Source organism: Petaurus breviceps, unplaced genomic scaffold, assembly GCF_028583685.1.
Source record: "Petaurus breviceps papuanus isolate PSGF00001 unplaced genomic scaffold, PetGlider_PUasm1.0 101, whole genome shotgun sequence".
In the NCBI taxonomy this organism is placed as follows: Eukaryota; Metazoa; Chordata; class Mammalia; order Diprotodontia; family Petauridae; genus Petaurus; species Petaurus breviceps.
The window spans coordinates 8,605,481-8,626,876 of record NW_027185575.1 but is presented as its reverse complement, the minus strand read 5'-3'; the positions used below and the strand labels follow the sequence as shown (position 1 = coordinate 8,626,876).

Genomic DNA, 21,396 nt, shown 5'->3' with positions numbered 1-21,396 from the left:
AACTTTAAATTGGTCCTTAGGGCCTCAACTATAAGTAAAATACACAAACTATATGATATGACATTTATTTTGGCTATCCAGAGACTTTTTTTTCAATTCCTTCCTGCTTCTTAGCTGCATTCTGGAATACTGAGGTTGACAGCTGAGTTTCACTTAAAAAAGGTGTTACTGTGTCCAAGATAGTATAGTATCCACTACATTTAAAAGTGAAAGGGTTTAGAGAGGTGAGTATATAGAAAACTATGAACAATAAACCAGATTTAAAGCATAATCTAAAATAACATAAAATGCATACTTTGGGTATTAAAAAATTCACAAGGAACCTACTTCTATTTCTGCAAAAGCAGACTGCAGATAAGTCAATTCAAGGTAGGGATTTGACTTTAATGATATGCTCAAAGAACATCTGTTTCCTTCAAGTAGCTCTGAAAACCTTACAAATGCCCATTTTAAGTTGATGTAACACTTTTGTTGGACTCTTATTCCAATAACATCAGGTAATGATAAACTCTTTACCAGTGATGTCAAACAGCAACAGATCCCTGTAGCCTCTATCTACTGACTCAGAAAACCTCCAATTAATATTAATTATGTCATACTGTATTTTTATTTATCTTGTTAAGCATTTTCCAATTACATTTTACTCTGGTTTGGGCCACCAAATTGACACCTCTGCTCCACATGATACTGAGCCCATTTACAACTCTTTGAAATGTTAGTATAAAAAATATTACTCAAGTACCTACTACATTCAGAACACTGTGGTAGGCAGTGGGGAGGAGGATAAGATGGAATACAGCTGGCAATAATATGCAATATTATATGCTAAGTGCATCAAAGAGCTCCCAAGTGGTCTGTGGCGTGGGCGGCCCAGGAGTTTCTGTCCCAGCCTCTTTTTTCTCTTTACAATTTCTTCTGGTGATCTCACCGTAAGCTCCCAGAGGTCACAATTATCCCACTGACTCCTAGACATCTATAGTCTCTCTCCTGAGCTCTACCTAGTCTTGCCTCATCAACCATTCAACATTTTGAACTGGAAAGCCCACAGACGACTGAAAAGCAACATGTCCTAGAAAGAACTTATCTCCCATCTCAAACCTGAGTCCTTTCAAGCTTGCTTATTTCTGTTGAGGGCACCACCATCCTTTCAAGTTGTCCTCTTCTGCATCATTGGAGTCACCAAACTCCTCACCCTTCCTCACTCAACACATTGAATCAGTTGTTGTATCTGGCAATGTCTCTTGCTTCTGGCTCATTATCCATGCACACAGCCACCAGCTTAGTTCAGGCTTACTATCACCAGGACTACTGCAATAATTTAAAAATCAGCCCCTCTGCCTCCAGTCCTTTTCTTCTCCCATCCATCCTCCACAGAGCTGCCAGTGATTTTCCTACACTGCAGAGCTGTTCTCCCTTGCTCAATGAACTCTGGTGGTTTCCTATATATCTAGGTTCAAACACAAACTGCTCTCTTTGGTTTTCAAAGCACTGCAAAACCTCTGTCTGGAGAGGGTGGAGGATGGTCACTGGAGTCCCTCTGTAATTCTCTTAAAGAGGACAATCAGACATTTCATCTCATTATTTCAGGTGATTAAAGAGGGCACATTTCCTACTGGCTGAACTCCTGGGTTTCAAGATCTCCAGAACTCATCATTCATCAGCAAGATGAAATTAACTTCGAGAAACACTCACCTCCTCGATCATTTTATCTCCTAGATCCTCCCTGTTCCCCTTTTCAGCTTCTTTTTGTGTCTTCCCATCAGATCGTCAGTTCCTAGAGGGCAGTGCTTAATAAATGCCTACTGACTTCTGACTGTCTTGTACTATAAAGGTACTGTCCAGCCAAGATGGCCTTGCTGCACAGTGCCCATGACGTTTCATCTCCTGCCTGGGCAATGATCATTCCCCAGGCCTAGAATGTACTCTTATTATTGCTGCTTCTTAGAAGCCCCAGTTTCTTTCTAATGTCAGCTCAAAGTTCCTCCATGAGGCCATTCCTGAAACTCCCAGGTACCAGTGCCTTCTCCACAAAGGTAGTACATGTATTTTTACACACACACACACACACACACACACACACACACACATGCACGCACACACACGCACACACACCCATGTCTCTGTAGAATGTTAAGTTTCTTGAAAGCAGGGACATTTTTGCCTCTGTATCCCCAGAAGGTAGCACAGCGTCTGGGACACAGAAGATGCAGAATAAATCCTTTCTGTTTGTCTAATCTGAGGTTCTTGGAGTGGCATCTGAACTGAGCTTTTAAACCTACTTCTTTGTACCTATCAGGTACCTTTAAAACTGTTTCTGTGCATATAACATGGCTATTCTGTCATGCTACAGCATTCAGGTAGAACTGTATTAAATTAAAACCCCTCCTCATCCCAAGTGTCCACTATTATACAATCACAAATTTAGAGCTGAATGGGATCTCAGAGGGCCATGTAGTCCACTCCCTTATTTTCCAGGTAAAACTGGGGTCTGCAGAGGTTGTGACTTGCTCAAAACCACAAGGCATGATGAGAACCCAGGTCCTCAAGGAAAATTCATCTAAGACCTACTCATTAGGTAACACACAGAACTCTGAGAGTGAGTTGTCTTTTCTTTTTTTGGACATCTGAAATGATAGGAACAAACTCATATGGCAACCTGGTCTAATACAGCAAGTCTGAGAGAAATTCTAATTATGTAATGTCCTATTTCTGAACTCTTTCTTTTATCAGAAGAGAAGATACTGCCATTTGCTCTCTACTTTTCATGGACATTACAAGAATTTCTTAAATATCTGCACAAGTGCTCCAAATAATTAGAGGAAACTCTATTTGAGGTAGAGAGGTGGCATAAGAGGTAACAGGATCTCCAGGTGTCAGGACCTCTGCGTGATTTCAGTCTCAGACACTTATCAGATGTGCAGCCCTGGGGCATATCACTTACCCTCTTCTCAGCTTCAGTGTCCTCATTTATAAAATAGGAGCACCTACCCCACAGGGCATGGTGATAATTTATGTGAAATGCTTTGAAAAGTGTAAAGGACTACATATATGTTGGCTATCATTACTGCTTAGAGTATAACACAACATATTAAAAAAGGTCCTTTTCCTCTTCTTTAATTCTCAACATTTTATTCAATAAGCTCTATTCTCACCTTTCTGTTTTGAGGGCTCTTCCTCCTCTGTTGGTTCAGAAGGGTCATAATAATCGCTACCATAAGTAAATCCCACTGCATTGTAACTTCCATCCTCTGCCAAGGCTTCGCTCAATCGCTTGTATTCTTCCTCTTGAACAAAAACATGAAGGCATTATTAACACAAAGGAAACTGACTACAAAAAACTGCACAAATGTCAAAAGTTGTAACTATCAATAATGCATACAACACTATTTCAACCTCACTTTGAGGTGTAGAATTTATAAGTTTACACATCACTTCTATTAATATGTACTTTCTGCCAGTACATTTTTACCCATAGATAGCAGAATACACGTCTTTTGTGGAAAATTTCTTCCTGCTAAGAAAACTTGGGGATTAGGAACTGTAGTAAAGATTGTTAAGGCAAAGACAAGAACATCAAGTTTAATTGATACGATACTGTTAAAGAAGAACAGTTAAAGAGTTTTTTTTTTCAAATCCCAGTCTGCCCTCAAAAGCTGGGAAAATTCTTTGTGGCTCTACATAAAAACTATCCTGAGGTCCTCTCAGATACGCAAAGACTCCTGTTTTTCCAATCCACTGGGTACTGTCAAGATAATATCAGAAAGAGTGAGTATAAAAAATGAGTGGGAGTAAATTTTTAATACTTAATTTTTTAAAAAAAAGTTTGTTGCTTAAGTAAGTTTTTCTTGAGCAGTACCTTGCCTTGCCTCCTCCTCAAGCAAGTCCGTATGCAAGGCTAAATACCTCTCTTCATCACACAGGGCATCTATTCGTGCCTCCTCTTCAGAAAGCTGGTAGTCTCTGTTCCATGTGGAATATTCAGCATCATAATCAGAAAGGTCATGCAGGTGACCGCGTCCATCATATCTGTAATATGAACAAACTGGTCAATGTAGAGAATTTAAGATCAAGGTTTTGTGTGCGATTATTTAAAATACTTACCCTTTATAAATAAAGAAATCAAAAATATTTTAAAAAACTAAACACAACCACTCATCTCAGATTTATATTTAATTTTGCTAGTTACTTCTTGCCTACTGTTAAATTCAAGTTATCTTAATAAAGTCTAAATCCCTTTCTATGTTGATAAAGTTAACAACTAAAGGCAAAGAATCCTTTAATAGTTTAATGGGATCCATGTCAATAACAGTTCTTACCGTTTATGGTTTTGCCAACCATTCAATGTCACTTGCAAAATATTTTTTTTTCTGAAAAGTCAAATACTGTAGCTTACATTCACACAAACCCGAATACATAAATACCTATCCGAAAGAACCAAACGGTGGAAATTTCCTCGCTTCTTTCTGCTAGTCCCGAACTCTCAGGAGAGATCTTCACCAAAGAAACTTGCGTCCATTGGAGGTAAAATCTTGGCTAGGCTCGTCCCCTAGCCATTTGGCTGAGGAAATAAGTTCTGGGTTATGTGATAGAGAGACACACATACATAGGAACAGTAACATATACATGCAGTTTAAGGAGGTTCACCAGAAATACAGCAAAACTATAAGAAGATGCAGTAGAGCTTATTTCTTCTTCTAAACAGATCACCACCTCCCACACCCCCAAGGAAAGAGGACACACAAATATATCACCTACATGTTCACCTTCATGAACTAATAGATAAGACTCCAGCTAAATGCAAACTACAGATAGTGTTTTCTGTCATGCATCTTTTTACCCCAAAGTGTCTTAATGGAGCCAACTCTCAGAGATTAATGAGTGTTTGTAAATTTTAAAACACCCAGATTTTTAGGTCTCATAAAGACTAAAATGACAAACAGAAGTCTGTCCTAATCTTTAATAGTGAGTTTGCCATGAATAAAAATGATGAATTCTTCATCATTTAAGTATTAGAAAATATCTAAATCCAAAGTACAAGAAGACCATAGGATCACAGATCCAGAACTGGGAGGGACATCAAGTCATCTAATCCAACTCCCTCATTTTACAGATGATGAAACAGGCCCAGGGAGGTTAAACGACTTGTCCAAGGCTACATGGGTAAGCACCAGAGGCAGGATTTGAACCCAAGTCCTCAGACTCCAGAGTCAGTAAGGGTTACTGCATTTCTTTTAATTTCAAAATAAATTTTATTTAGATGTAAACCTCCTTAACTTACAAATGTAGATTGTTATTTTAAAAATATTATACATTCACATGTGTAGAGTTTGCTCCCCAATAATTTTAAAAGACCTACCCCAAATTATATATAGTATGGTGTAAAACTATATAAGTAATTCAATCTCCATCAATTATAACACTTAATAACTGATTTGTAACAAAGAATAGCATTGGAAAAATGAGCTGCCAGACAAGGATGGGAATTATCATGAAATAGAAACCACAATTTAATACAAAACAAAGTTTTAGCAGAACAATAAACATATCTGATTCTGGTCTGATCTCACTTGTCACATCATCTCCCTTAGGGTGTCCTTGATTTCTAGATTTAACTTCAAACAGAAAAGTTAGAGATGGAAAAGACCCATTGGGTCATTACTGTAGTCCATCCCGGCCAGTTCACGTTTGTTCCCTACAGTACATTTTCCAGTGCTTTGTAGAATCCAGTTCTAAATGTCTCAAACGATGGGCTTTCTTCCCTTGGAGATACTATTCCATAGTCTAATAGTTGTCACACTGTTAGGTTTTCAATCCAGGCCCAAGAAGTTCTGTTGCCAAAACCCTGCTTCAAAACCCCAGGAAGGGGAAGGAAAAGAGGGACAAAGGGGGCGCAAACAATCTACAGCATGTAATGTCATTGTTTTCAAATCAAAGGCCTTCAGGCATCACCTTCCCAGGCCCCCGCTCCCCAAAACTCCAAACACTAAAAAGCAATCCTCTGGCAGGTTTGGTTTAGTCTCCACCCCCACCCCCTACTTCACAGACCAAGACACCACCACCAAGAGCACTACCTCCAGCCGGCAAAGCCCACGTCTTCCGTAACTACTTAGAAAGAGTGCTTTCTACCAACTGCCTTTCCATTCAAAGTAAACTTTCCTTCAAAGGAAACTTTTCCTCAGCACCTGGTGCCAGGCCCGGGGCGCACAAGGAGGAGCAAAGATCCCAAACAAAGTACAACTTGGCTGGGGCGCAGCCATCGCCCGGCCACTCATCACTAGGACCTCGGCGCCTTCGGGGGCGCCCACGCCAAACCCTTCTGCTTTTCAAGGGGAAACGGAAGCCGAAAGGAATCAGGGGGAGAACTGAGGCCCAGAAACGGGATGAGGAGAAAATGGGGCGGGACGGGGTGGAAACCGAGTCTCAGAAAAGTGGGTGCGGGGAAAGAGGGAGGAGAGAGAAGAAACTCGGGGAAGGGATGCGGGGAGAGAAAGCAGGAACCAAGGCGCAGAATGCAGTGACTTGCTCAAGGTCACACTGCAGCAGCCAGGGACGGAAAAGGGCCCCAGCCCCGTCCCCTGACCGGCTACTACCCTCACCACGTCAGCGACTCAGGGAAAAGGGGGAGGGGGTGCTGGATTCAAGCTGCAGTCTCCAAATCCGCTCTCAAAGGCCACGACCCTCAACACAAGGAAACCGACGCCCTCTACCTCCCCCCCTCCCGAGGCAGCCCTTGCCTCATTAAAAAAACAAACAATACAACCAAAAGAGAGAGCGAGGGAGAGGGAGAGGCCACGGTCCGAGTGACCCCCTCCCCCCAGCCCCCAGGCCCTCCCCCACGGGGGGAGGAGTAGGAGGAGAAAGTAGACCAGCTAGCCAGCCGGAGACGTTCCCGAGGCTGGCGGCTCCTCGAGCGCAGGGAAGGGGCGGCCTCATGCCCTCCTCGCCCGCCCGGGCGGGCGCTGGACCGGACGGAACCAAGTGAGCGAGAAGAGGGGGGGGCTGGGAAGAAAAGGGGCGCTGTCGGCGGGGGGAGGGGCGGGGGGCGAGGACGGAGAGGGGCGGGGAGGCACCGACCTGTCGATGAGGATCTTGGGGTCGCCCATCCAGGGGATGAGGTGCTGTCCTTGCTCCAGCGCCAGGGCCCGCTCATCGTCGCGGAAGAGTTTGCAGGCATAGCCGAACACCAGCAGCTCCACGCGGCAGCTGCCGCCGCCTCCGCCGCCGCTGCCTGCACCTCCTCCTCCTCCTCCGCCGCCGCCGGGCCCGGGCTCCTCCTTCGCGCCGGTCTTCCGCTCGCCTTTTCCGCGGCCTCCCCCTCCGCCGCCGCTACCTCCTCCGCCGCCGCCGCCTCCCCCGTACATGGCGGCGGGCACGGCGCCCCCGGCGGCCGCACGGATGCTCCCGCTGTCCCCGCCTCGGCCGTCAAGCTCCGTCAGTCAGAAGCGCCACATCCCGGCCGCAGCCTCAACACCGCCGCCATGGCGGAGGACAAAATGGCGGGAGCGCCATTTCCGGCGGAGGGATGACGGAACTTCCGGCAGGCGGTGTCAGCGTCGGAGAAACGCAGATTCGACACAAGCGAAAAGGGGCAACTCGTGGCCCAGGGGGTGGATCTGCGGGAATTTCACTCGACTGGGGGGAGGCGCGGCAGCGGGGGCTTTGTTTTTATTTTTTATTTTTCCCTTTGTCTCTTACCTGGTGTTCTGTATGGGTGTCGAAAGTGCAAGAGCGAACGAGGTCTCAGTTGTGGCTCTGGGCTGCAAAGGACTTGGAGAGCTGCGGGAAGGGGAGGGTGGAAGAGGAAGAGGAATAGCAGGCGGGGGGAGGGCTACCCCGGGGGAGGGGAGCTGGGAATCCACTCAGACTGTCCTGCCCGACTCTTTTCATCCCCTTCTTTCGGCCCTTGGGCGGGGCTAGGGGCTGTTGGGGCTGCAGAACTGGGGATGGGTGACTGCATCCAGGGGTCATTCTGTCCATCCCCCTGCCTCCGTGCAGGATGTTTTCCTTCCTCCCCTTTCCAAAGGTTTATGCCTAGATGATGGCATCAGAGGTGAAAGGGACCTTAGATGTCAGTCTGGTCTCTAACTTTGTCATTTTTCACGGAGGGAAATGAGTTGCTCAAAGTTGCACAGAAGCAAGTCCAATATCTCTAACTCCAGCCTCTGCCCTACCCGGGCGCCCCAAGACAGCCTCCTCTTTCCATGCCCCGTGCCATCCTTGTCTTCATGGGCCTTTACTTTTGCCCAGCCTGAAAATTCAGGGAGGAGGCCTTATCTTCTGTTCAATTCAATAAACATATTAAGTGCCACATTGTGCAAAATTCCCGGCTTTGCCACTGACTCCCTCCAGGACTTGGAGCAAGATCCCTCAGAGTAAGGACTGTTAACTTTTTGTCTTTGTACCTGTCTTGAAGTAGACCATTATTAAGTGCTTGTTGGGAGACATTTTTGTGACGTCATGATGGGCACTTCCATTCCAATCCAACAAGTAATTAAGTGCCTCCTATATGGGTCCCTCTTACTCCATGGCTTGACTCTGGGTTAAAGCATGTCTGGGCTGAAGCGTCCTTCCCTTACTGCCACTCTTTGCTTCCTCGTAGCCATCAGTATCGTCCTCTTCTCTCCCGTGTCTCCTTATCCTACTTACTCTACCCTTCCATTTGTGGCTGCTGGAACCCCTGTTCTAGCCCTGAATGGCTTCCCTTTATATAAGACCTGTGCCCTTTCTCTAGAAATAACTATGTATATGTTTTGTATTTATTTTTACAGAACATTTACAAAAGTAAATACAAAGCATACAATGTAATCTCCTTGAGAGTAGAAACATTGACTTTGTATCCTCAGCAGCTAGTTCGCATACCTGGCCCTTAGTAGGTGCTTAATAAATACTTGTTGAATTGAATTATAAGGCACTGTGCAAAAAAATTGGGGGATGAAAGATTGACTAGGAAGACAAAACTGAGAAATGATGGACCTCACATTCAGCTTGTGGGATTTGACATATAAAAGATAAGTAAATAGAAAATAGGTCTGGAAGGGAGAGAGCACTAACAACTAGGAAGGGCAGGAAAAGCCTTGTGGATGTGACTCTTGAAGGGAACCAAAGGTCCCAAGTGATGGAGATGAGGTGGGAGTGTCTTTTTAGATATGGGGGATGGCAAAGAAATCTACAACTTTGGGGAATAGCTTATGGACCATTTTGGCTAGAAAGTAAAGTGTGTGGAAAGGTGAAATAAGCCTGGGAAGATGATGTGAAGGGCTTAAAATACTAAGGGGGGAGGGTTGCATTTTATCTCAGAAGCTGCCTGTCCTCTTCCCCACCTTTGTAAATGGAAGAGGTGGTGGTGGTGGTGTCTGAGGTTCTTTCCAGTTATGTTCTGTGACTCATTGATTGCTATTCCTTGCATATGATCATATGGATCGTCTGATTCAAGACTTCTAGTGACTCTTTTTTCTCTTTTGTTCAAATTCCTTTGCTTATTATTTGAGGCCTTCTGAATTCTGGTGCTGCCTTACTTTTGAGCCCTATTTCATATCACTTTCTGCCAGTCAAAATGAATAATTCACTGTCCCTCCTTCCACCTCCTTCCTAACATGTAGTTTCACATCTGGATGGCAGATAAGTAACATGGTGAAATGGAATTTGGAATCAGAAGGCTTGAATTCCTGTCCCAGCTGTGCCCAGGATACCTTGGGTGAACCTGTTATTCTCTCTGTGCCTCCATTTCCTCCTCTGTAAAATGAATGGGTTAGATTAGATGATCTGGAAGGTTTCTAGCTCTGAGTTAAATTCAGAAAATGTTAAATATCTACTATGGACTGGAGAGGAATCCTATGTTCTTTAGCTTACCATAATTCTAGAAATGGAGTGCTAGCTTTGGAATCAGAGCATCTGGGTTTGCATTTTAGCCCTGCCTCTTACTACATATGTACTCTTGGACAGATGATTTAATCTCTGGCCTAGTTTCTTCATCTGTAAATAAGGATGATGGAGTTGGAATGGATAACATGATGAGCCTATGAATGTTCTTCAGTTTTGATTATCAAGTTCTTTTAAAGCACAACTGAAATGCAGTCTCTACAATGAAGCCTTCTTAGACATCGTCAGTCTTTGATGACATTATTCCCTACTCTCTTCTCCAAAAATTTCATTGATACCTTTTGTTTTCATTTAAAAGAGAAATGTTTTATTGTCTTTATAAAAATCATATCTCCCAATAACTCCATTCCCCCAGCCTTTCCTAATAAACCATTTTATAATAAAGAAGCATGAAAAACCAATCAACGTGTTGGCCATATCTGAAATCAATGCTCCCTACCAAATCTGTGGTTCACCAACTCTCTCCTGAGAAGAGAGGTATGTATGTTTTAATTTCAGTTCTTAGAAGTCATGAGTGGTCAGTTATGATATATTGTAATGTTGACCTTATTTCTATTATTGTAGTCATTGTGTAATTTGTTCTTCTGGTTCTACTCACTTTTCTGTGCTTAGTTCATGTAAGTCCCCAAGTTTTCCTGAATTTTTCATCTTGATTATTCCTTATGGCACAATAATATTACATAATGTGCATATGCCATACTTTATTGAGCCATTCCTTAGTTAATGGCCACCTACTCTTTCTTTCCAGTTCTTGGTTATAGTTTTAAAAATTGCTATTACAAATATTTGGGTATATTTGGGACCTTTCAGTCTTTTACTTTGTGTTGTGCGCCCAGCAGTAGGAGGGAAGAACAGAGAAGGGCACCTTGCCATCTTGAGCTACTATCTCCTGCCTGGTCTTCATGAGTCTTGACTTCCTGGTCTCCAGTCTCTAGTTGGGGTGGGAAGAAGAGAGAAGGGTACCGTACTATCTTTTCAGTCTCCTGTTGCTGTGGTGGGTAGAGAGCATGCCATTCCAGTTATTCCGACTCAGCCACTTCCATTTCCTCCTTGTCTCCCATCTTTGGCAAGAGAAGTGTCATTCCATCATGTCAGGCTACTAGGAGAGTATCACAGCTCCTGCTCCAAGTTCTTTGACTCAACTCCCCAAGGATCTGAAAAGATTGTACCTGAGGTAATAACACTTGACATTGGAAATCATTCAAAACATTTCCCTTAATAATTAACAAAATTCACCCTGGTCATACTTCTTCCCTCCCCATTCCAGAGGTTTTGAACCCCTGTAGGCCATTGTTCCAATGCCTTTCTTCATGAACAACTGACCAATTCTTTATTCCATTCCCTTCCCCACTACCTCCCCCTCCCAATCCCAACCAAACTACCCCATTGTACTCTCTGGAGTGTTTCTTTACTCCCTAGGCAATAAACTCGCTTGTATTTTAAATCCTTTCCTTTTTCCTTTTACCTTCTGATTCTCAACTGAGACCTGATTCCCTCCTGATGACACAGTTTCCCTGGCTGTCCTTTCCAGCACTAGCTACACTTTTACCCATACTCCCTTCCCCTCCAGCTTATTGGTCAATGGGGGAGTTGGAATATTTCCCACTGCTGTCACTTCTAGGTTTTCCCCCATCACCATCACTCAGTTACCCCTCTTTTGCGATTCTCACAAACCATAGCCACTGTCCAATCAGAATCCTGGTAGCTATTGCCTATGGATCTCCAGAATACCCCCCTTCCTTAGTAAATTCAATACCTAGCTCACAATCTCTCTCCTTCCCAACTTCTGGCCTCACATTAGGGGACTTAGTATGCCAATTGATATACCCTCAAACACCCTAACCTACCAGTTCTTTAATTTACTCATTTACTATGACCTTTACCTCTCCTCAACCATATAAAAAGACAGCCATACCCTTGATCTTGGCATCACTCACAAATGTGTCACTTCTATATTCATTAATTCTGAAATTCTCTTATCACAATAGATGCCTCCACTTCCTTTTCTCTGATAACTTTCTACAGTCTGGTTTCTGACATTCAACTGAAGCTGCCTTCTATGAAGCTTTTTGTTTAGCTGTTTTAGTTGTGCCCCAATCTTTGTGACCCCATTTTGGGGTTTTCTTGGCAAATATACTTGAGTAGTTTGCCATTTCTTTCTCCAGCTCATTTCACAGGTGAGGAAACCGAGGCCAACAGGGTGAAGTGACTTGCCCAGAGTCACACTGATGTCTCAGGCCAGATTTGAACTCGTGGTTTCTTCCTGACTCCAGCCCTGGCACTCAGATACCATCTAGCTGTTCTCTCTTAAGGTCCTGGTGATGTTTCAATTGCCAAGTCTTATGGTCTTTTCTCAGTTCTCTGTGGCCTCTTCTCACCCTCTTCTTGATATTTTTTTCTCTCTATGTTTTTTGTGACACGGTTCTTTCTCATGGTTCTCCTATCAAACTGCTCCTTGGTCTCTTGCTGGATCTCCTTCTGGGTTACATTTATTAACTGGGTGCCCCACAGGGCTCTGTCTTGGGTGCTTTTCTCTCTCTGTACTATTTCACTTGGTCATTTCATCTGCTCCCATGGATTCAATGATCACCTCTATACTGATGATTCTTGACCCTACTTATCCAGCCCTAATCCCTCTGCTGAACTCCAGTTTTTACATCTGAAAAGGGGGAAAGGGAATACATAATTATGTAGCACCTAACTATGTTCTAGGTACCGTGTTAAGAACTTTACAAATATTACCTCACTTGAACTCCAATATCTTCAGCTCTGCCAATTAGACATCTTGAACTTGATGTCATGTAGACATTTTGAACTGACCATGTCCAGAAATGAACTAAATATTCATCCCCCCCACCTCTGCCAATTGTCCTTGTTTCCATGCTTCCCTATGACTCTTGAAGGTACTACAATTCTTGTCCCCAGGTTCTCAACCTGGCATCTTTATCTATTTGCTCTCTCACTTCCCACATCTAATTTGTTGCCAAGGCTTGTCGATTTTACCTTTAACAGTTCTCTTTCCTCTGAGACTGCTCTGTCTTACTACAGACCTTCATCTCCTCACAGCTGGACTATTGCAATAGCCTGCTGGGTAGTCTGCTTGCCACAAATTTCTTACTACTCCACTCCCTCCTCCATTTATCTGCCAGAATGATTTTCCTAAAACTCAGGTCCAATCAATAAACTCCATTGTCTCCATATCATGCCCAGGATCATATACAATCCTCTGATGTTCAAAGTTATTCATCCAACCAGCTTTTCCAGTCTTATTACACCTTACACCCTCTTTTCTCTCCCCTACCTTGTATCCAGGTATTTTTTTTTTTTTATTAAGCAATCAGGGTTAAGGAACTTGCTGAAGGTTACACGGCCAGGTGTTTCTGGGTGGGTGCTAAGTGTCTGAGCCCGGGATTCGATCTCCAGGTCATTCTGACACTGGAGCCGGTGTTCTTACTCGCTGTGCTACCTGGCCGCCCCTATCCAGGTATTTTTTGAACCAGTGACAAAGGTTTCCTTGCTGTTCTAACAAAGCACTGATTTTTCAGCTCTGGGCATTTCATTCACTGTCCTTCATGCCTGGAATCCTCTCCCTCCTCGTCTCTGCCTCCTGGCTTTCTTCAGGTCCCAACTAAAACATAAAGCCTTTCCCAATCCCTCTTAATTTTAGCTCCATCCCTCTATTGCTTATTTGTACATTGTTGTTTGTATGTTGACACTTCCTTTAGATTGTGAGCTCATTGAGATCAGAGACTTCCTTTTGAAAAATCTCCAGTGCTTAGCACAGTGTCTGGCACATAGTAGGGGCTTAATAAATGTGATAAATAAAATAAATAATTTTAAATAAATAAATATTTTTGTAAAGGAATAATTTTAAATAAAGATAGTAAAATAATAAAAATGATTGACTAAACAGTAGGCTCTTTGGTTCAAGGTAAAATAGTTTAGTGACTTTTCTTACATAATTCCAAATTGTTTTTCGGAATGATTGGTCTAATTCACAACTCCATCCTAAGTGTATTAGTGTCTGTCTTTCTGAAGTCCTTCCAACATAATTTCTGCCTTTTATCACCTTTGCCCTTTTGCTGAATGTGGAATGATACCTCAGGATTGTTTTAATTTGCATTTCTTTTATTAGTCCTTTGGAACATTTCTTCATATGGTTGTTGATAGTTTGCAAATTTTTTTTGGAAAACTATTCATTAAACTTATCCATTGAGGAAGGGGTTTTGGTCACGTTTTCCTCTTTTAGCATACTTCTTACTCTACTGAGAAAAGAAGAGGACCTTACCTCCAAATTCACTGACAATATTGAGGCCCTCTTTCATCTCCCAGGCTCCCTCATCTCATCCACACTTTAAAACTCCTCTGCTGCACCACATAACTTTTCATTTTTTCTAAGCTCTGGAGAAGAGGCAGCCCTTCACCTTGCCAAAGCTACTCCTTGATCCTATCTCTTCCATGCCTCATCAATCATCTCTCATTTTGCCTGTCTCTATTTCCATCTGTCTCTCTCTGAACTGCACGTTTTCCTAATTTGTCTCCTTCATAGGTACCTATGAATGTGCTCAGGCGTCTTCTCCATACTTGAGAAGCCTTCATTTTACCTTGTTCCTTTCACTGCCAGATGCCTCAGAAGAGTCATCTGTACTTTCTGCCTGTACTTTGTCACCACCCACTGATTTTTCAACCCTGGGCCGTCTACTATTCTTTTGAAACTTCTCTTGCAAAGGTTATATACAGTCTTTTAAATGTTAGATCTGATGGTCTTTTTAAACTCTTTATCCAGATTTCTCTGCAAGTTTTGGATACTGTTTACCACCCCAAGCATGTATGTTCCCCAGGGCTCTGTTTTGGTCAATCACTAAACATTGACAGAGCACGTACTATGTGCCAAGCACTGTGCTAAGCTCTGGAGATACAGAAAGGCAAAAGACAGCCCCTGCCCTCAAGGAGCCTACCATCTAAAGGGGAAGATAACAAGTAAACACATATACAAAGCAAACAGTGTATAGGATAAATATAAATAATTAACAGAGGGAAGGCACTGGAATTAAACTGGGGAAGGCTTCCTGTAGAAGGTAGGGTTTGAGTTGGTTACTCCTTTCTCCCTTGGTGGTCTCCTCCACTTCCTTGGTTTCCCTTACCATCTCTGTGCAGATAACTATGTATCTAGCCCTGCTTCAACCCAGCATTGCCAAGTGCCTGCTGGAACTCTCTACCTCAATTAACATCTCAGACTCTTGAGTATTAGTGTAGACCATGTAGTTATAATGGTAATGGGAATTTGAAGATCTTCCCTATCCCTTAATAGGCCAAATGTAATCACATGGAAGAGTTTGCTGAATGGGTGGAGCAGAGCTAAGAGGAAGCTGGGAGTCAGAGCAGTTAGAGGGAGGGAGGAGAGAAGACACAACAAGGATACAGCTAGACTTTTGAGTGTGGGAAGGAAGACTAAAGGATGGCCTAGCTCCCTGCTGTGTTATGGTGTGTCAACTTCTTTGTTGCTATGATGGATTCTGTCTTCTGGTGTTGGGATTTGGTTTTCTGGTATTGGCTTTCTGGTGTCTGAATAAATGTTTTGCTTCTGTCTTCTATATGGAGAGTTTGCTATATTTTGTGATTCAGGACTATGCTGGCATATTCATAGTTGTCATTGGTGCTGTGAATATCACATTGGTGCTACAGTAGTCCAACCTATATTGGGTAAGAATCTTCTCTGCAGTAGTCCTGAAACAGGCCATCAGTATTTTGGTTATCTCAAAGTCAATTTATGCCAAATGGAATGAATTATCTTTTCCCCAAACCAGTCCACCCTCCAAAGTTTTCTGTTCTTTGATGAGCACCCTCCTATGTAGCCAGGTGCGAGGCCTTGGAGCAATCCCTAAATCTTCGTTCTTCCTTACCCTGTGTTTAATTAGTTGCCACAGTCGATGCTACATCAGTCTCATCTCCCGTGCCCCATATCTGAGCCCCCACTCACATGGTCATTAGCTGAGCATTTCATTTTGCCCCTTGACTTCATTCAGAGCCTTCTCACTGGTCTTGTTTCTAGTCTTGCCCTTCTCTAATTTTTTCCCCACATAGCTGCCAATATAGTTTTCCTCTAGGAAAGGGCAAATCACCCCATCCTGCTCAACATCTCAAGTGATGTCCCTTTCTAGGATAAAATATAAACCTTTCCACTTGTCATTTGAATCCTCTACAAACTTGCTCCAGATTAATAATAGCTAACATTTATATAACATTTTAAAGTTTGCAAAGTGCTTTATCTCATTGGATTCTCACTATAACCCTGTGAGGGAAGGGTTGTTATTACCACCATTTTACAGATAAAGGAACTGAAGGTTAGAGAGGTCAAGTGACTTGCTCAGAGTCAGACAGCTAATAAACTATCTGAGGAAGCTAGTGCAGTGGCTAGAGTACCAGACGTGGAGTCAGGAAGACTCATCTTCCTGAGTTCAAATCTGACCTCACATACTTAGTAGCTGTGTGACCCTGGGCAAGTCACAGAACCATGTTTGCCTCAGTTTCCTCATTTGTAAAAATGAGTTGGAGAAGAAAATAGCAAACCACTCTGGTATTTTTTACCAGAAAAATCCTAAATGGGATGAGGAAGAGGCAGACACAACTGAAAAAATGACTCTCTGAGCCAGTATTCTAACTCTGGCCTTGCAGATTTCAGGTCTTGCACTCTAACCACTGTAGCACCTAATTGCCTATAGTAACCTACCTTTCAAACCTCATTTCATATTACTCCCCATTGCATACTCTACATTATACTGAAATCAAACTACTGGCTGTCTTCTCTAATCTAGTATTTCATCTTCCACCTTTGTATGTTCTTTCCCCTGTTCCTGAAGTATACTTCCTCCACATGATTCTGGAGTTAGAGCACCTAGGTTCAGATCCCACCTCTGACACTCACTACTTGTGTGTCCTTGGTCAAAGCACCTGACATCCCTGGGCTTCACTTTCTTCCTTTGTAAAATGAGGGGGTTGGGAAAACAGCCTCTGCAGCCCCTTGTAGTCTTAGTTCAGATATCCTAAGGCTTTGCCAAAGTACGAGCTCCAGCCTAAGCAAAGCTTTCCTTCACTCTCCTCTTTGTTAGTACAGTTCTTTCATTTTCCTTTTTTATATTTGTCTCTGTATGTGTCGTATCTCCCAATAGAATGTAAACTTCTTAGGATTTAATCTAAACTTTGTATTCTCCTAGCATCCAGCATAGTGTTCTGTGCACAGTAGGTGTTTAATAAAGTGTTTGTTTTTGCCGATGGAGATAGTTTCTGTCAAAAGTCCTCAAAAGGTGAATCAGTATCATTGCTATTCTTGAGCAATGCTATTTTAAAAAGCTATTGTAACATCCCTATAGACTCCCACTATATTTCCATCTGAAATTTAACAAGCTTCTGAATGACAGCTCAATGATTTCATTTTTCCTAACTGCATGATTTAGTTCTTTGTTTAAAAAAAGATAAACACATGAATGTTAGAGAATGAGAATATACTTTCACTTAGCAGAGTATAGTGTAAAGAATATCACATTTTGATCTGGATTTGATTTCTAGCTCAGACACCCTGGGGCACAGGGAAAGTAAGCTCCTTGAAGACAGGATTGTATTGCACCTTGGGGTGAATAATCCTTGGTTGGCAGCATTAGTCAATCACTAACTATTTATTAAGCATTATGTGTCAGGCATAAAGTTGGGCACTGGCAATACAAATATAAGATAGTATTTGCCCACAAAAAGCTCATATTCTAGTAGGGAAATACAAAACAGAGGGACGGTGGTCATGGCAGTTTTGGTCTAGAAAGTCAGGGATTGTGAGTATGCAACTATAGGAAGTAGCAGCGGTAATATGGTTCTGTGAGAAAGGGGTGAAGTGTGTGTGTGTGTTTGTACATGTACGTGCACATACATTGTAAGACATTGCAAGATGTTGATGCCATTTAGGCCTTGGAGACCCGATGGCTAACTGGATGGCCAAGGATTAAGAACTATCTCATGACAGAGGATTGACTTGCCTTTAATTTCCAACAACTCCGCCCCAGGGTCAATCTCCAAATGAAATGGATCAGCTGGAGGGTACAGGAGTATGATGGGCTGTCTTCTGAGGCCCCTCTTCCCGTTGGGGAGAAAGGGAGTAGAAAGCTCTTACTGAATTGATATTGAATTAAATGAAATAGAAGTCAGTTTACCTCTCTGTTTCCTAATTGGTAAAATGAGGGTGAGAAGCATCATGACAGCCTTGGAGTTAGGAAGATCAGAATTCAAGTCCTGCTTCTGAAACATAGTGTATGACTATGGGCAAGTCAACCTAGAAGGTAGTATGGTATTATGGAATAAATTATGGACCTAAAGTCAATGGATGCATTCTCTTCTTGGCTCTGCTATTGATCATACCTCTGACAGTTACTTAAAGCATGTGACCCTGAGTTTCCTTCTGTGTAAAATGAATGGATTGGACCACTGACTCTTAAGGTACTTTTACAACTCCAAAACTATAATAACTTCAAAACTATAACTTCAGTATGCCAGTCAATTTTGTAACATTGTAAATTCACTAACAAGTAACCAGTCTATATCAGTGAAGTGAATTCCTACCACAGGAGTTCTCCCCCCTCCCCAACTGATGAATTCATGTGTCTGGACTCCAAAAACAAAGACTTCGGACTTCGGACTATATACACAGATATAAGATATAGATCTCTGAGGACACTTGTAGCTCTAAACCTACAACCTGATGATAACAAGCCTTCTCACCAAAATGCACATTTGTTTTGTGGGGAAAAAAAAATCCCTCCATTCATCCATCTATATTCTGTACAATCAATAGTCTCTGATTTTAAGCACACAAAACGAATATTATGGTTGACTTTTCTTTGGGGGTTTTTCCAACATTGCCATGCTTTTGGGTTCCTGTGTGTGCTTTTCAGATTATGCACCAGAGAGCATGGAGGAGAACACACATATCTCCTGACTCACTAGTGTTACAAATCTGGTCATTTTAGATGGGCCATCAGGCAGCAGTTTTTACTGTTAACTTGATTTGCAAAAACAAACAGCATCTTTGGAGGTAAAACTCAAATAGAACAAATGTTCAAAATAATTATGCCTTGTTAACTGTGAAGAATACTAGTCTTTTCATTAGCTACAATCTGATAGAGCAATACAATATACCTCTCCAGATGTTTTATTTTTTAAAGGAATTGGCTTTTGAAGAAAATGCTTTAACTGGGAAATGCAAAGTAATGACACAGATATAGACATAAACAAGCAAATTCTTCTATAGAAACATTTTACGAACAAAATTGTTTTAAAAGGTTTTTACCTAAGAATACTTATTTTTGGTCATGCAACAGTGCATGAAGGTATCCTCAGTATAGCAGAAGATGAGTTTAGCTAAATTTAGAGGCTTCTCACCAGCTAGGCCGTAACAATGATTGTTGGCCAGAGCAACTCTTGAAGACATGATCTACTTTTACTGTAGTCACGGAGAAGTTCCCCTCTAACTATCTTGTGTGATATTTATGTGTATTTTGGGTATTTCCTCAACTGGTGCCTATGACACCTATCTGTGCTTTTTCATTCTGTGTAATTCTTGCTAGCAATGCAATTCAGTTCACTAAGCATTTATTAAGTGAAGGCTTATATTCAAGGCACAGGACTAGAAATAGTATGGTGTATTGGGAAGACCACTAGATTTGAAGTTTTTAGACCCTTGGTTCAAATCCTAGCTCTCCTGCCAACTAAACTTGTGTGACCTTAGTTATGACATGTACCTTCCCCAGGTCTCAGTGTTCTAATCTGTAAAATGAGGGGGTTGGAGTTAATGACTTCTGAACTATCTTCTAACTCTAAATCTGTGATCCCTAGTTCTGGGATTTGAAAAAAAAAAAGACTTTGAAAAACAGTCCCTGCTGTCAAGGAGCTTCAATTATCCTGGGTGATGCAACATGTAAACAGAGAAGAAAACATAACATCATTTATTGAGTAAGAAAGCACCAACCATTGGGGTCAGGAAGGACCTTCCTTAGGAGTTGGCACTGGAGCTGAGCCTGAATGAATAAAGGGAATCTGATAGGTGGAGGCAGGAGGAGAGACAATGCACTTGATTGGAAAAGGTGGAGACAGGAGAAAAAGCACTCCAGATAGGAGGAATAACCTCCCTGAATACCCAGAGGCAGGAGATGGTGTGTCAGGTTCAGGGAACTGCAAATCAGGCTGTTTGGATGGGAGACAGAGCATGTGAAGGAGAGTCATGTGAAATAAGTCTGGAAAGATTGGCTGGAGCTAGGCTGTTAAATGTCAAGCTGGAGCATTTATATTTTTTTTCTGGAGGCATGAGGGAGTCATTTGAATGACTCCAAGAATAAAAATTCTTGAGCAGGGAAGTGACATGGTCAGATCTGGGCTTTAGAAGATTATTTTGGCAGCTCTTGGTAGGATGAATCAGGGGGACAGAAAGCCCTTTATAACCTGCTCCATTTCCACTTTTCCAGGCTCCTTATACCTTATTCCCCTCTGTGTACTCTGTGTTCCAGTGACACTGACCTACTTTTTTTTTCTCACACACCATGTGTAACAGCATTTTCATTATTTGTCCCCATGCCTGGAATGCTCTTCCCCTCTCATCTCTGCCTCTTGGTTTCCTTCAATGTCAGCTAATGACCCACCTTCTGCAACAGCCTTTCCCAATCCTCATTGCTTAATGTCTTCCATCTGAGACCACCTCAGTTTATCCTGTATGTGTTCCTTTGTACATGGTTATTTGCATGCTGTTGCCTAGAACAGGAGCTATTTTTTTTTTTGCCTGTCTTTGTATCCCCAGCTCTTAGGACAGTCTGGCATAATAAATTCTAGCTGACTGACTGAGTAACTAGAGTCTGTTGTCATTCTGTGGCTAACCCTGCGGCTCTTTAACCTTCTAATTTATAACCCTTCCTCTTGCTTTGCGATTGGTCCATTTCATTTTCTAATCACATATTTCCTTGATGATACCTTCTGCATGACTTCTTGCCCACAAGTCCTCATTGTTGGTATGCTGCAGCCTACTTATGCCCGCTACATGTCTGCCCCATCCTCCTTTGGGTCATCTGCAATTTTGATTCTCTAGAAATTGTAGCATACCCCTGACTGTTAACTATAGAACCTCACTGGATATACCCTGGTGCTAAAAAAGATGAGCTTTTGTGTCAGGGAATGGATTAATACCATTGAAAGCACTGTGTAATTTCCTAGAAACAATACAGCCTATTCTTCCCCTTTTCAATTCTGGGCCCAGTTCATCATCCATCTGCATGGTCTGTTTAATATGTATATATCTATATATTCATTTATGTATATATAAATGACACACAATATATACATAATATTTATGTATATAAATATATGTACACACATATGGATGTATACACACAAATATGGAAACTGAGGCCTAGAGAGGTTAAACATACACAGACATACACACATCTATCTATCTATCTATCTATCTATCTATCTATCTATCTATCTATC

General features: G+C 42.3%; 1 protein-coding gene across 6 annotated transcripts in view; it reads right to left on the bottom strand.

Annotated features, from left to right (window-relative positions):
* LOC138158801 (splicing factor, suppressor of white-apricot homolog) overlaps positions 1 to 7,465 on the bottom strand; it is a 126,414-nt gene extending 118,949 nt beyond the window's left edge. For 2 of the 6 annotated variants that reach the window (XM_069085227.1, XM_069085391.1), the window contains exons 1-3: positions 7,075 to 7,212; positions 3,904 to 4,026; positions 3,153 to 3,284 (exon numbers count right to left, since the gene is read on the bottom strand). In XM_069085227.1, coding sequence (XP_068941328.1) covers positions 3,153 to 3,284; positions 3,904 to 3,925 — 154 coding nt within the window. In that variant the 5' untranslated portion in view covers positions 3,926 to 4,026; positions 7,075 to 7,212. Of the gene's footprint in view, positions 1 to 3,152; positions 3,285 to 3,856; positions 6,830 to 7,074 lie in introns of those variants that run through there. The other 4 variants (XM_069085075.1, XM_069085151.1, XM_069085354.1 and 1 more) reach the window with 4 other exon arrangements.
* Positions 7,466 to 21,396: the final 13,931 nt, after the last annotated feature.